The sequence below is a fragment of the Vidua chalybeata genome, chromosome 8, assembly GCF_026979565.1.
Source record: "Vidua chalybeata isolate OUT-0048 chromosome 8, bVidCha1 merged haplotype, whole genome shotgun sequence".
NCBI lineage: Eukaryota > Metazoa > Chordata > Aves > Passeriformes > Viduidae > Vidua > Vidua chalybeata.
In genome coordinates, this window is record NC_071537.1 from 14,878,207 (window position 1) to 14,891,856 (window position 13,650).

A 13,650-nucleotide genomic window follows, 5' to 3' on the forward strand; every position below is an offset into this window, starting at 1 on the left:
GTATTCTGTGTAATTATGATGTCCCTCCTAAGCTTTGCAATTATGTAGCTCGAAGTTCCACATAGAGAGCTCATGAAATTTTTTTATTGTCCTTATATTTTAAAATTCTAGCAGAAGTCCATCCCATCCTCTGAGTGCACCTGGAACAACTAAAACCACAGTATCAATGTAACAAACCTGAATATTCTTATGATCTTTTCAGAAAAAAATAATACATTTAATGTCTGAAGATCAATTGAGCTTCTAAATAAAAAGGAAAAATACTCCTTCATCACAGGCTGTTTAGAGAAAAATGCAGCATTTCTAGGAGCTAATGCACCCCTGAAAGCCCCAGTGAACCAAACTCCTGAGAGGATGAGTTTTCCTGTAGAGTGCACTGCCAGAAGCCATCCTTTTCAAAAATGCAGCTGCAGTGAGTCTCTGTAGGTCCACAGCTCATAGTGTGAGTGTTGAAGTCTGAAATTCTTTAGGACTTCAGTGATCTTCCCCAAAACCCCAATAAATTCTAGTTGAAAACTCAGAGGCCACCCTTAAGAACTCTTAAATTCCCAGGAAGGTGAATTTTATGCATTCTGTGGCATAACTTTTTGCAACATGGCAAGTCAGTTATGGACCCTGAATTGAAGCAGTCATTTAGAGCTGCCTGCAAAAGTTTGTTGCCTGCAGCTCTTACATGTGTCCAGAATGTTTTCAAAAAACTTGTTTCTCAAAAAAAATTATATAATTTTCACACTTATTTTTTATCACACTTTTCCCTGCCATGTCTGTATAGGTTTTTTAAATTCTATTTCTTCTTAGTGAGATTTTTATGAGCTCTATTAGCTGTACATTGGGGATGTAAGTAGAAAGTTCAAAAATTCCTTTAATCAGGAAATTCATGAGTTCTTAGAAGAAATTTTAAACACCTCTTGTAAAACAAAGAAATAAATCAAGCCTTTCTAACTTCATTTTGCAATTCTGTCATAGAGATTTCAAATACTCTCTCAAGAGGAGACAACTTTTTGTGTCCATAATGCCTGAAAAATATCCCACCCTCTCTGTTATAAAGGCTAGGAAATATTTGAATGTTTTAAGTCTGCATTTTTGCTCTTGGCTAATGTCCTATTTGTCCTTGTGCCCATGCTGGCCATTTGCTTACATGGCTTTCATTTTGCCAGGCTAACAAAGCTAAGCTCCTTTATTTTCCACTTGTGAAAGAAATTATTCATTCTAAGGGTGACCCTTATAACAATCCTCTACATCCTTTCTATTCTGGACTGACTTTTCCTCAGCCTAGTTGATCAAAATTGTGTATTATATTTCTGATTAGGCCTTTAAAATCAGAATATTTACATGGAAATGAGTCATATTGTATGTTCTGGATTGTATTTGTAGTCTTTTTTTTTTTAATTGTTAAATCATAGAGGCTCTGAGTCATTCTGTGATCAACCAGTGCTTTCACATCCTTGTCCTTATCTTTTGCTTTCCAAAGTGGCTTGTTTCACCAGCTTATAATAGACAATCTCATTATAAATATGTAAAACATGATTCAGAACATTGTCTTAGATGACATTGCTCTTTGTTTCAAGGTCATCAAACAAAAACTGGAAGTCTTTAAGCTGATTTTCATACAAACTTTGGATATATTCGCTCCAGCCTGTCTTCTCCTTTCAAAGCAAATGACTGTATTATCAATTGGAGCTTGTTCCGTATTCGCCTGAAACTAATTGCTGCTAGTTCTTAATGTCTCAAAAGAAATCAGGTGAATTGTATTGCCCTGTCTGGAAAAATACTTATTGAGGACAATTATCATTTGGGTCTGGCATTATTTATCTTTGGTAAACCTATTCTGTTTCCCTTCATGTTCTTTTTCTTTAATATCTTTTTTTTTTTTGGTCACTTTTTCCTTCACAATAGCTTATTAACAGGTCAGTTGTTGCTTGTAGATTTGCACATATTTTCATTTTCTTAGAAAGTTTGCAAGATGTTCAAATATGAAATATAAAATCCTAATTTGGAGAGTTTTGGTTTTAACTTTTATTGGAAAAGGGCTCCTGACAATCAGATTTCCAGATTATTTTACATTATCAGCTTTTCTAAAATTTCAGTGCTGTTTGTTAAATCTGTTTTTATAGAAACATATTTTCTAGAAAACTTTTGATTATTAATTAGGGAGAACTTTAAAAATTAAGATTTTTTTAAAATCTTTTGATGCAATTTGCATATATTTATTACTGATGCCACAATTTCACTGTGCATCAAACCACCTTTTATGCCTGGCTAGAACAAAGATGTCTTGGACTCCATGCTTAGTTTTCCAGAATTGAGATGGAAGAGCACTGCAGAATTACTACATAATGACTTTATCACATAATAATCCCAACATGCTTAGCAGTTTTGTCTCAGCAGCCAGGTGATTTTATGTTGCATTTTTGGAAGTACTGCTTCATTTCATCCTGGGAATCTATATAAACTTTGCTTTTCACCTGCTAGTCATCCCTGAGCCTTTCCATACTTGTGTTTAAACATCACTCCAGACAGCACAGTTAAACTAAGACAAATTAGTAGCAAGATTATGGAGGTAAGTTAACATGGCTAGGGAGCTCCTACTTTCCTTGTTTGGTATTATCCCATTAAAAAATAAAAACCTGTTTCTTTTAGCACCTGGCAAGTTGCTTGTCTTGTATAAGCATTTTCAAACTGGCATTGTTTTCATTATTTTTACAAACCTCTTATTTGGTATTTTCCCACCCGGTCTAAATTTTTTGGGGCTTTTTCTTGATACTTGTCATGCTAGAAAAAGAGATCAGAACTCTTGCACAGACTACCTAAAGTTTCATAGAACTGGGCCAAATGCCTGTCTTTATCTCATATATTTTATGCTGAGATAATTCCTAAGGAGTGTTGTTTAAATACCTACCAGGAGAGACGGCTGAAAAGCACAATTGTGCCTCTATTTGTTAACAACTGAATCTTTAACATAAACCACAAACTAAAATCTTCCATTGCTTCTAAGGATCTGCTGTCTTATATGAAGGACTAAATAAAATCTATTATATATGTATAAATAATTTATTTGCTTGATTTTATTATGGTGACCTCACTGTTAACTCAGTACATATTTAATAATACAGCTATTACTTGTAGAGCTTAGTTTCTACTTTTTTTACTGTAACTTTATATAGCTTGTGCCTATTTTGGCTGCACCCTTATATCTTTAATAATTTAATATATGGTGTCTTGCATCTGAATCTCTACACTACTTTGGCAGATTCTTTGAAATCTGGAAACAGTGAAGCTGCTTTTCCAGTTCTCCTCCAGGTTTTAGGTGAATTCATTTACTCTTTTTTTTTTCCCCCTTCCAGATTCCTCTGACCTGTTGTTAAGGTGCTGGTTTTTAAGTTAAGGAAATTGCTGACTGGAAAAATATATCTTATTACTGTTGTGAGGACTAAGAATTGGATGGTTTCCTATGAAATATATTTTATCTTAAACAGAAACATTGTGCCTGAACTCAAAAGTCAATCTAGTACCGAGACATGCACAAGGAAGAGTTACTGAAAATAGTTTGATTTTTGTCATTCCACAGTGATTACCAAGTAGGTTTCTTGATAATGAGTATGGTCTCTCAGTATTATGGCAAGTTAAACACTGTAATGGGAAAGCAAAGCTTCAAGAGTAAATGGGAGCAGGTCTCTTAAAGGAATTATGAGAGTAGAAGGGCCAGCATATAACAAAGTCACCTAAGGCAAGAGGCTGTCTTTCCTAAACACTTAAAAACTCCTTGTAAATGCTAGCATTCGTTATAGGGAATGGACTGCTACCAGAATAAAACTGCCTAGGGAAAAACTTCACTTTAAATCTTTCCTTTTTCCCTTAAAACATTTTTAATAAGGGCCACACATGCACAAGTTGCAAGAATGCCAAGCGTCCATAGCTCTCAATATCCTGAGGACCATTTCCGCTTTAGAATGAGATTTTTAACTCAAATTTAAAACTTTTAGAATACAGTTGGATTTATTGGTTCTGTTGTGGTGCCTCAGATCTTTTGAAAAATTACAGACACACGCAAAAATAGGTCTAAAATGGGAAAAAACAAAACTTCAAAAGTACTTATAAAACTGAACTGTCCAAATTATGCTTCAGAGTGTTTAAAACAACCTTACATTCTGCTTTTTGGAAAGTTGACCAGGTTTGAAGAAATTCTAGGAGGCCTCCCAGAAAATCCTAAGAGCTGGTTTAGAGCTGATAAGCCCTCTTTCCCTGGCTTCAGGTCACAGAGCAGATTTTCAGATATCTGGGCAGATGACGTGGAAGACACTTTAGAGTGTTTGAAAATTGCATAATTTCTATTATATTTGTGTGCAAATGGGTGGATGTCTATGAATAGCTTTCATTTTAAAATACAAGCATTTTCCAGAAGAAAAATGCTCCTTAGAAGAATCTGCACTGTGTTCAGGATTCCCTTTTTCTAATCAATGCCAGTACAATCCAGTTAATAGGACTAAAACTGAAATGGGAGTCATGATGGGATTATTGACATTCTGTTTTGAAAACACTCATAGAATGTCTAAATCCTGACTGGTGGAATGCTGACACAACCTGTAAGCTTTTCCAGGAAAATATGAGATGCCAGTGCTGTCATTGTAAAGCTGCAGCTCCTGTGGTGGGTCTGTATTGCTCTTTCTCTCTTCTTAGTGTTGCAGGCAGCTTTTTTGCCACTAGCATGCTCAGATACTTTAGCTCCTATGTGATATGGTGATATGGTGCCCAAATTAAAAAAAAATTAAATGAGATTATTTATATGAATTTTGAAGTATCTGAAGCACAGTAATTCCCTCAAAACTTGATGTTGCTGTCATTGGTTTTAGTAATGTGTTCCCATATTGTATTTCATCTCTGAACTCTGGAGCATCTTACAGGGCAAAATAAATGCCATCATTTTAATCTCACTTAAGTGAGAGGGAAACTGAGGCAAGAGTGGGGAACTGACTTACACTTCACTTCACACAAGATTAGCAGAATACAAGACTGAACCTTCAGTCGGGTTCCCTCCATCCTCTACCACAATAACAGGAACTACCTCAGTGCTCAGATCCTCCCTCTCATGTGAATAATAAGTAATACTATTGAAAATTCTCACACATCTCAGATGAAAATAATGTATTTATTCATATTTTTAAACAGCACTGTGAATGTGTGGGCCTTCTCACTATGTGCATTTTTCATTAATATCCTACTACAGGATCTTGTTGGCAGGCATGTCGCTGTAGCAGACAGTTGGATGTTTAATTTTGAGGAATTGCTAAGTAAATATTTGATGTGCAGCAAGTAGTTTGACTTCATGTGTACATTTGTCCAGTTAAGGAATACCCTGTCCCTTTGCCCTTCACTCCACCAGACCACCTGCACTCAAAAAAAAATTGAAGTAACAGGTAATATAAGTGGGCAGTATTCACAATAAAACTGTACTCCAGGAAGTTACTGTAGGCAATTTAGTGAAGTTTATGAAATAGATTGTGTTATGGATATTCATATTCATTTTGAGCAGACAACAAGGGAAAAATGCTCTCCTGAAATCTGATCAGGAAAACGTTTTCTGTAGATGTGTCTTTTTGTCAAGTAAATAATTTGATGTTGCTGCATGTTTGAGATTTGCTCAGTCAGCCTGAGCAGTGCAAGCAGTCCACACTAATTCTACTGTGGGCTGTGCACAGCTTTTCTTCCCTGCCTTCCACCTTGGCCCTGGGATGTGAAGCTGCAATCTGTGGGTAAGGCTGGGGCACCGTGGGCAGGTCCCTCCCTCCCTGCTGTGCGCTGAAGGGTCTCTGTGGGCAGGGAAGGGCTGAGTGCAGCTGGTCCTGCCCAGCCCTGCTCGGGCACAGGTTAGCAGGGAAGGGCTGGGTGCAGCTGGTCCTGCCCACCCTGCTCGGGCACAGGTTAGCAGGGAAGGGCTGGGTGCAGCTGGTCCTGCCCAGCCCAGGGACTGCCACCAGCCCCAGCTCCCTGTGCTTCAGGTGGGAGCTGGTTCCGCTCCGCACCTCCCCAGTCCCACAGGCAAGCTCTGTCTACACCATTACTTTTTCCCATTACTATCAGTAAGTCCCAATGGAGAAGCAATTAGAGAACCACAATAAATTAAATGATTTGCCCTTTTAGCAAAAGTGCTATAAACCTGTTGTTTTCTCTGGTTTGTGTAGGGCTGCTTTTGTCAAGTCATAGCACATTGTTGCTTAACCCAGTGCCTTTAGCTGTCGGTTTCATTATCATAAGCTTATTCATATGCTTCTATCTTTCTCTTTTTGTGTATAATGAGTAATTAGTGTAATTTAATATGTCATCATTGTTGCTTTTTCCAGCACAGGATAATAATAAAAATCCAGCATAAATATAAAGTTAATAGCACCGTAAGCTCTCTAACTCATCTGTATGTCTTCACATAAGTCCTCAACAGTGATCTGGGGTACAATAAATGGCACTTTTAAAAATCTCTGTGCATACTTTTTGATAGCAATTTTAAGGCCAAAATGGTATCATCAGAGGTTCAGCATATGCAGATACTTGGGGTTTCATAGAATAAAATATGTCTTTTTCAGAAGAATGAGATAAAGCCAATTATAACAGTTTTAGTGAATTAGACAGTAGAAACAATCCCAGGCTGAGTGCTTGATGTTTAGCTCAGTTAATACCAATTAAAGCCTTCATAATAATTTAAAATTCTAATGTAGAAATGTTCTGTTGCTATTTGCTCTTTTTTTCCTGAGTACTTTTAATGAGCAGCATCGCCTAGATTGAATACTTATTTTAAAAAGGACGTTTTTGCATTTTTAGTGTTAAAATCTGAAAACCTTCCTTAAATATACATGGTAAAAGGAAAATGGTGTACAGAAGTCTTTATCTCTTTATTTAAGCTTTCAAATGACATCACAGACTACTCATGCCTTTCTTCCATATTTATTCTGTGGTCACTAGATGCTTCTCATAGTAATTTTAGTTTGCTGATCTCTGTTACACCTTTTATCTCTCACATGTGTATTTCTCCTAGCACATGGTTGTATATTAAATGTCATTTTTCTTTATATTGTTGTGAAGATCATGGTTTTACTTCTGAAATAGGTAGTGCACATGTGCTATGAGCAAACTGTGGTAATCTATGTAAATTATGTGCACAGAGCCATACTCTGCCCTTGGGGGAAATGCAAATTAGAACATTTTGTAGTTTGTTTGTTTTTAAATACATACACTTTTCACATCAAGGCTCAGGACAGACTCCCTGTTTATTTTTCCATTGCTCATCATTTGTTATTCCTTGTAAATATCTCAATCTTTAATAATTAGTTTGCTACTTTGGCAGGAAAAAAAATGCTTGATGAGTGAAGTCCTCAAAATACAATGTTTGGTGTATTTTATAGCTCTGCTGTAAGGGATTTATCTGCTTGTAAAAGGGTATGTAACACACGACTCAAAACCATTATAGTGATCTGACAGTCTTCATTCATTTTCTCCCAGTGTTGTCTTGTTTTCTTCTTTTACATTAGTGTTTGTAATATTTTTTAATCCTGCATGACTAAAACATAGTTAACTGATTTTCCTTCTATGAAGCAACAAAAACATATTCCTAAACTGTGATGTTTACTGCACTTGCAGTTCTCTGCAGATGTAATTCATTTTAATAATAAAATTATTTTTATACCCTTTAAGTACCCTTTCGGAGAAATGTTTTAATGTAAGTTGTCTGATTCTATTTTAAGTGAAGGAGAAAACCTGGTAGAGGTTGTCTCTTTAAATCAGATCTGCAGTGTTGATGGACCCTCTAGCAGGCACGGTAAGAACCATTCTCACCTCTGCAGCAGGGAGCTTGACCATATAGACTCTCACATTCAATCAAAACGTTTTCCCTTTTAATATGCACTGTACCAATCCTATTCCCATGGTTACAGCCCGTGCTTCTTTGGTTGCTTCCAGACTGTTGGAAAAGGAAGGCAGCATACATTTCTTGTACAGGAGTTTAAAACATCATGAAAGCAACCCTGTTGTGATTTGCATTTTAAATGTTTCTTTTTTTTTCTCATTGTACAGAATGCTGTAGCAGTAGCTTCAGTTCATTTGCCACAGTCTGTCTTCTCTCAGTCTTCAGCCTGGCAATCTGTTGATAACTCCACTTGCAAGCTACAGTTTATTGTCTTTCGGAATGGAAAACTCTTTCCTAGCACAGGAAACTCGTCAAATCTCGCAGATGACGGGAAACGTAGGACGGTTGCCACACCAGCTGTTTTTGCTAAAATAGGTAAGAAGCTGTTATGCATTATTTTCTTTCATCTAAAAGCTACGGTATACTTGATTGTGCAGAGAATAGAGGGGAAGAGTATGCAGTGTGCTGGGAGGCTGGAAACAGTCTCTGCCTTTAGTACAATGTTTGCAATTGTTCCTATCTGCACGATTTTATTCAGATTGTCCTGCAAATAATGAAATGCCCTTGTGCTACGATTAGAATGCAAATTCTGGGCTACTGTTTGCTGACTGTGTTATTACAGATGCTTGCTTCTTAAAGTTATTGGAAGGAAGCTTGTTTTACTCTTTACAGTTGTAATGTTAATGTCCTAGGCACTGGTGAAAATAAGGCTTTTGGAGTGGGAGTAGTGCCCTGTTGCACGTATCAATAGTCAGCAGTATACTTGCTGATGCGATGGATGTAAAACAGGTGTTGTTAAAGACTTTTATCTAAATGACATGCATTGTATGTGCTAGTGAGTCAGTGTTTTGATTAATTTCTCACCCATGCAATTTTACTAATTTTGTCCGACACTGAGTAGTGCTCTCATTTCTCTTAACATTTTTAAATGTTTGAATGTTACTTTCAAAGCGCAGAATTGTCTCAGCTAATAATCATGCCATAAAACTGAGCTGTTTCTGCAGTTACATGGGCACTAGTGTAATACTGGTCATAAATGAAGAATCTGAAACAATAAAAAAGATCTCTTTTGTGAGGAATGATTAGATCATTTTGACACAATATGTGATTGAAATGCTCAGATTTATTTATACCATTGCAAACTTCCTTGATGTGAGCACTACCTTTGATTTTGACCATTAAGATTTTATAACCACTATCTTTTTTCCCTATAGTTTGGTGTATCTGGTCTCTTTACAGAGCATTCATCACTAAAGGGTTTTCCACTCCGTCTCTCTGATTCAGTTTTTTCCTTTTGCAGATGGGTGCAGTTTTGGAAACCTCACCAGCCCTCTTACTATAGGATTGAGGCACTTTGCACGGGGTATAGACCCCATTGCAGCCTTCTGGGATTTTGACCTTCTAGATGGACATGGAGGCTGGTGGGGAGAAGGGTGCCACATAATTAGTTCTGCAGGCAATATTACCACCATTCAGAGTACACACTTCAGTAACTTTGCAGTGCTAATGGTAAGTATATGACTTAGCAAATATACTTATATTTCTCTCTCTCTTTTGCCACGAATTTATGTTTTATTTGCATGCATCTGTTTCATTCTGACTTGTCAGTAACTGACCTTCTGGGTTTTTATAATGTTTAGCATAGAACAGTCTAAAAGGAAGTAAGTTACTTAACTGCTAGTAAGTGAAAAAACCTAGTGGTCAGTTCTAATATCCTGAGACAGGCCTAATCAGAAATGACATTAACTTCAATCTTATAAATGAAAGTTCCATCAAGGAATGATTAGTACATAATGGTTATAAATTATATGACAGGATTTAAAAATGTATACTCCTGTGTGCTTTTACATCAGCACATCTCAGAGGCTGGTCTGCTTTTGTTCCTGCCCTGCACTGTGTTGATCATACTAATTAGTTGCAGGCGTACCGCAATGTTGAATCATTTAATAAATGGAGAGGAATAACATCTTCTGCTCTTTTAAGTATGGACAGAGCTGTCCTTGTTGATTCTGTGGGAGTTTTGGTTTGTGCACCAATGCCGATAGCCTACTTACGAAATTGCTGTTTGTGAAGGAAAATATTCCTGTGCAGTGCTAACACATCAGCTGCTTTGCTCTGTTCTCAGTCACACTTAGAGTTCCCATTGCAGTTATTTAACTAGCCTGCTTAACAGAAATTTACCTTCATGAAAGCAAAAATATGCATACAATGATGAACTGTTATTATTCAGGGACTAAAGGAAAGCGAACAAGAAATTAAAAGGTTTCTAAGCTTTAGAAAATGTTTGCACCCTTAAAAATATTTATTATAAACCAGTTGTAAAAAGATTAGACATGTGTACTATTAATATTAGAATGCTCTTGAATGCTGATGCAGGATTGCACTGTAGATGCTGCTTGTGTACTTTACAGAAATGTTTATAGTTGAGTAAATAATGTATTGTGTGTATGTGTAAGGGACAGCAAACACAGGCGACAGGAATTGCGAGGACGTGTGCAGAGAATACCAATCTGCTGCTGTCAGATGGAGCGCAGATGGCAGCCAATCATAGCACAAAGCTCTGGTGCCCACGAGTTAAATGCAGATATTATCGTCCACTTTGTAAGAACTGATTTCCCTGACACTTAGTTGAACATTTTTTTACCCATTATAGAATTGTTCAGAATTTAAGAGCTGTTCCTCAGATTTGATGACATTAAATATACCTTATTTTCTACAGCTCCTGTGAGTTCCTTTTTCCCCCAGCCTCTTGTTTCCCAGAATGTGAATCATAATTTTGCTTTGAGGATGTTTTTTTAAATTAATTAAAGAAAGCACCTGTTGACTTTGCAGGTGCCACACCCAAAATGGCTTCCTCCTTCTTCAACTGCTTGAGTTCAGCATGTTGCTCTTAAACTTTGAGTAGTTACTAAATTTTAATTACCTGTTTGCAATCAACCAATTCCATAGTTTGTTTCTGTTTGAAAAGTTGAATACTGACACAAGGGCTGCAGTTAATTTTTGGTTTGTAAAGCCCAATTTTCTCTTATAAGATGTAGGAGATGGGTTTTTCTCCAACTGTAAAGGCAACCGAGGCACTTTTTGCTGGAGTTTTTGTGTCTGGTATGTAATTCTGCTTTAGGCCTTGTGTTTGTTTGGTTATGAGCACTTGACTGTGCTTTGTTTCATGTGTGCATCTTCCAATTTTATCTTTGTGTAAGACAAGAAAGTAGAATCTTAGAATCACCCTTGCTTTGCAATTTCTATGGTAGCAAACAATGGGATATGTTTCTTAGCTCATATTTCACAGTAACTTTTAGGGAAAAGGATGACAAGTAATTTTAAAATATACATATATAAATATGCACACACACACAAATCCACTTTCCAGTCATTCCCTTTCTAAACAGATAATTGAAAATTTTTGTAGCTTCATTATGTCCAAACATTTTCATTCAGGTCTTATTTCTTAATCACTGTTTTGTGGCATAAAGTCATGGATTACTTTCTTTGTAGAAACTATGCTTTTCTGGGCAGTTCAATTCTCGTACCAGAAATGAAAAATACTTAATTGTTCTGCATTGCTATTAATTTATAAAATGAACAGTATAAAGTGCTTATGTGTACCTTATTAATTTATATCTATATGCCTAATGTATTTTAAAATACTAAGAAACCATCAGCAAATTCAAGACACCTGGCATATGGTGTGTAGCTAATGAAATTATATGATATGTGATATATGATATTATATGAAATTATCATGATAGTGTAGCTAATGAAATTAGCTACAATATCATGATACGTGTCATTAATCTGTAATTCTCTCATCTGTTAAACAACAAAAATTCATAATTGATTATTATGGTTTGGGTTAATTGCAGAAAACCGAAGTAATATCTGTAAACTAAAAAGCAGCACTAAATCTTTACATTACCATCAGAATTGTGTACATCCTGCTGTAGATTAAGTTGAAACAGAAGCCTCAGTCAGTCCAGCTGTTCATTTTATGGCTAGTACAGTGCATATTCTGATTTGTCACCTTTTTAAATAGTAAGACAAAGTTTCCTAAGGTGCTTTCATAGAAGTTGTTTATGCCTGTGTAACATAAAAGGGTTAAAATAAAGGTTTCCTAGGGTCCTTTTTTTAGAAAGGCAGCAATCAAGGATTTATCAACTACGATTGATAATTAATAAGCATGAGCATACTTCAAGTGAGAGGAGTCATGTAGAGCCCTTTGATTTCTTCTGTGACAGTTGTTCAAGTGATGTCAGTGAGAGAGAAAGTTTAGTTTGGAGGTTGGTTTGGGAAGAAGGTACATGCTCCTACCCTCACGTGGCCTCGCACTTTTACTTTGCTCTGGGTTGGGCTGGCAAATAGAAGTAAAATAATAGAGTCAGACGTAACAGAGCATTATATTTTTCTGATCAGGTTTTGAGTAGTATGTCCTAGAGGTGAGAGTAAAATAATGTGAACTAACTCCCACATTATATTCCTGCCTTTTACTTCACGTATTGTGTGCTTAGACTAGTCCTCTGTTTTGTATTTTCTTCTGTTATCTATAGGAGGAAGAGAGTTCGTTATGTTACACCTCTTTTGGAGGTGTCCAAAGCCTTCTAGGGTCCTGAACTCTGCCATATGATTTTCTATTTTAGAGTAAAATCATGAAATTATATACTTTGAAACTTTATTATAGCTAATGATATGTATTTGCTTCTTAAATACTATGTATTTATGCTCTTGTGTGAACAGAGTTGTATATCAGTATTTTAATTTTTCAGGACAGCGTGTGTGTATGTTATGACCAATCTGGAGACCTCTATATCTGAGTAATAACTCTTCAGGAGATGACAAAAATATCCAATAGCAACAATGAATTTCAAAATTTGCTAAATATGTTTTGGCATACATTGTCCTCTGTTCTTCCTTTCATTTTTGTTAGAACACAATAGAAATTCAATAGTGATTGATATTACTGTAATTGTATACAGCATTTCCTTTCCCCCTTAGACTGCTTTGTCAATAGTCATTTCCTCAAATCTGCCAAATAAACACAAATAAAATTATTAAATCTTAGTATGATACTTCCCAATTAACATAAAATGGATTAATAAATATTCTTAGCACTTCTAATTGTAATCCTTAAAGTAGGTTAAATCAACATAAAATCATAAGTAGCTCCTTTCCTGTTTTGTCACAATTTGTCATATTATTCCAGCCAACAAAGGTGTGGGTTTTCTTGGACTTTTGGGTTTGCTTTATGTGCATAAGGAGTAATTATTTGTAGAAGTAGCATACATTCAGTGGATGCTTATATGAGATAATTAGGGCTAAGGAGACTGAGCTGACAAAAACAGAGTATATTTGAAACTGTTGTGGAAGCAAACCTTAGAGAATGATGTGAATGAGAAACTGAGAAGAGGCAGGATACTAGGAATGGGTCACAGTAAGAGTTAGGGCATTTTTCTCTTGCTTTGCATGCCTTCCCCCAATCTTTGAAGTCTTTCCAAACTCGTTCAAAAAAAGCTACTTTTTCAACATTTTCATTGTTACTGGAGGCAATTGCAGAATTTCTTAAGCCTGTTCATGAAGTTCAGTTCTGAACACCGAATTCTAAACTTCCATCTTTCAGGTCTTCTCCAAATTAAGCAGCCTGTCTAAGCCTTTTGAGAAATTAATTCATGAGTCGGGGAAGTATTACAGAGATGTCATTTAGAAGGTTGACATAATTACAGTATTTGACATTTTCCCCGTAGAGAACACAGGGTTTTCTCATCACA

General features: G+C 36.2%; 1 protein-coding gene across 1 annotated transcript in view; it reads left to right on the forward strand.

Annotated features, from left to right (window-relative positions):
* Positions 1–13,650, forward strand: part of LOC128791410 (adhesion G protein-coupled receptor A3-like) — a 255,560-nt gene that overhangs the window by 200,193 nt on the left and 41,717 nt on the right. Inside the window, exons 13-14 of the mRNA XM_053949060.1 lie at positions 8,059–8,266; positions 9,192–9,400. Coding sequence (XP_053805035.1) covers positions 8,059–8,266; positions 9,192–9,400 — 417 coding nt within the window. The remainder of the gene's footprint in view (positions 1–8,058; positions 8,267–9,191; positions 9,401–13,650) is intronic.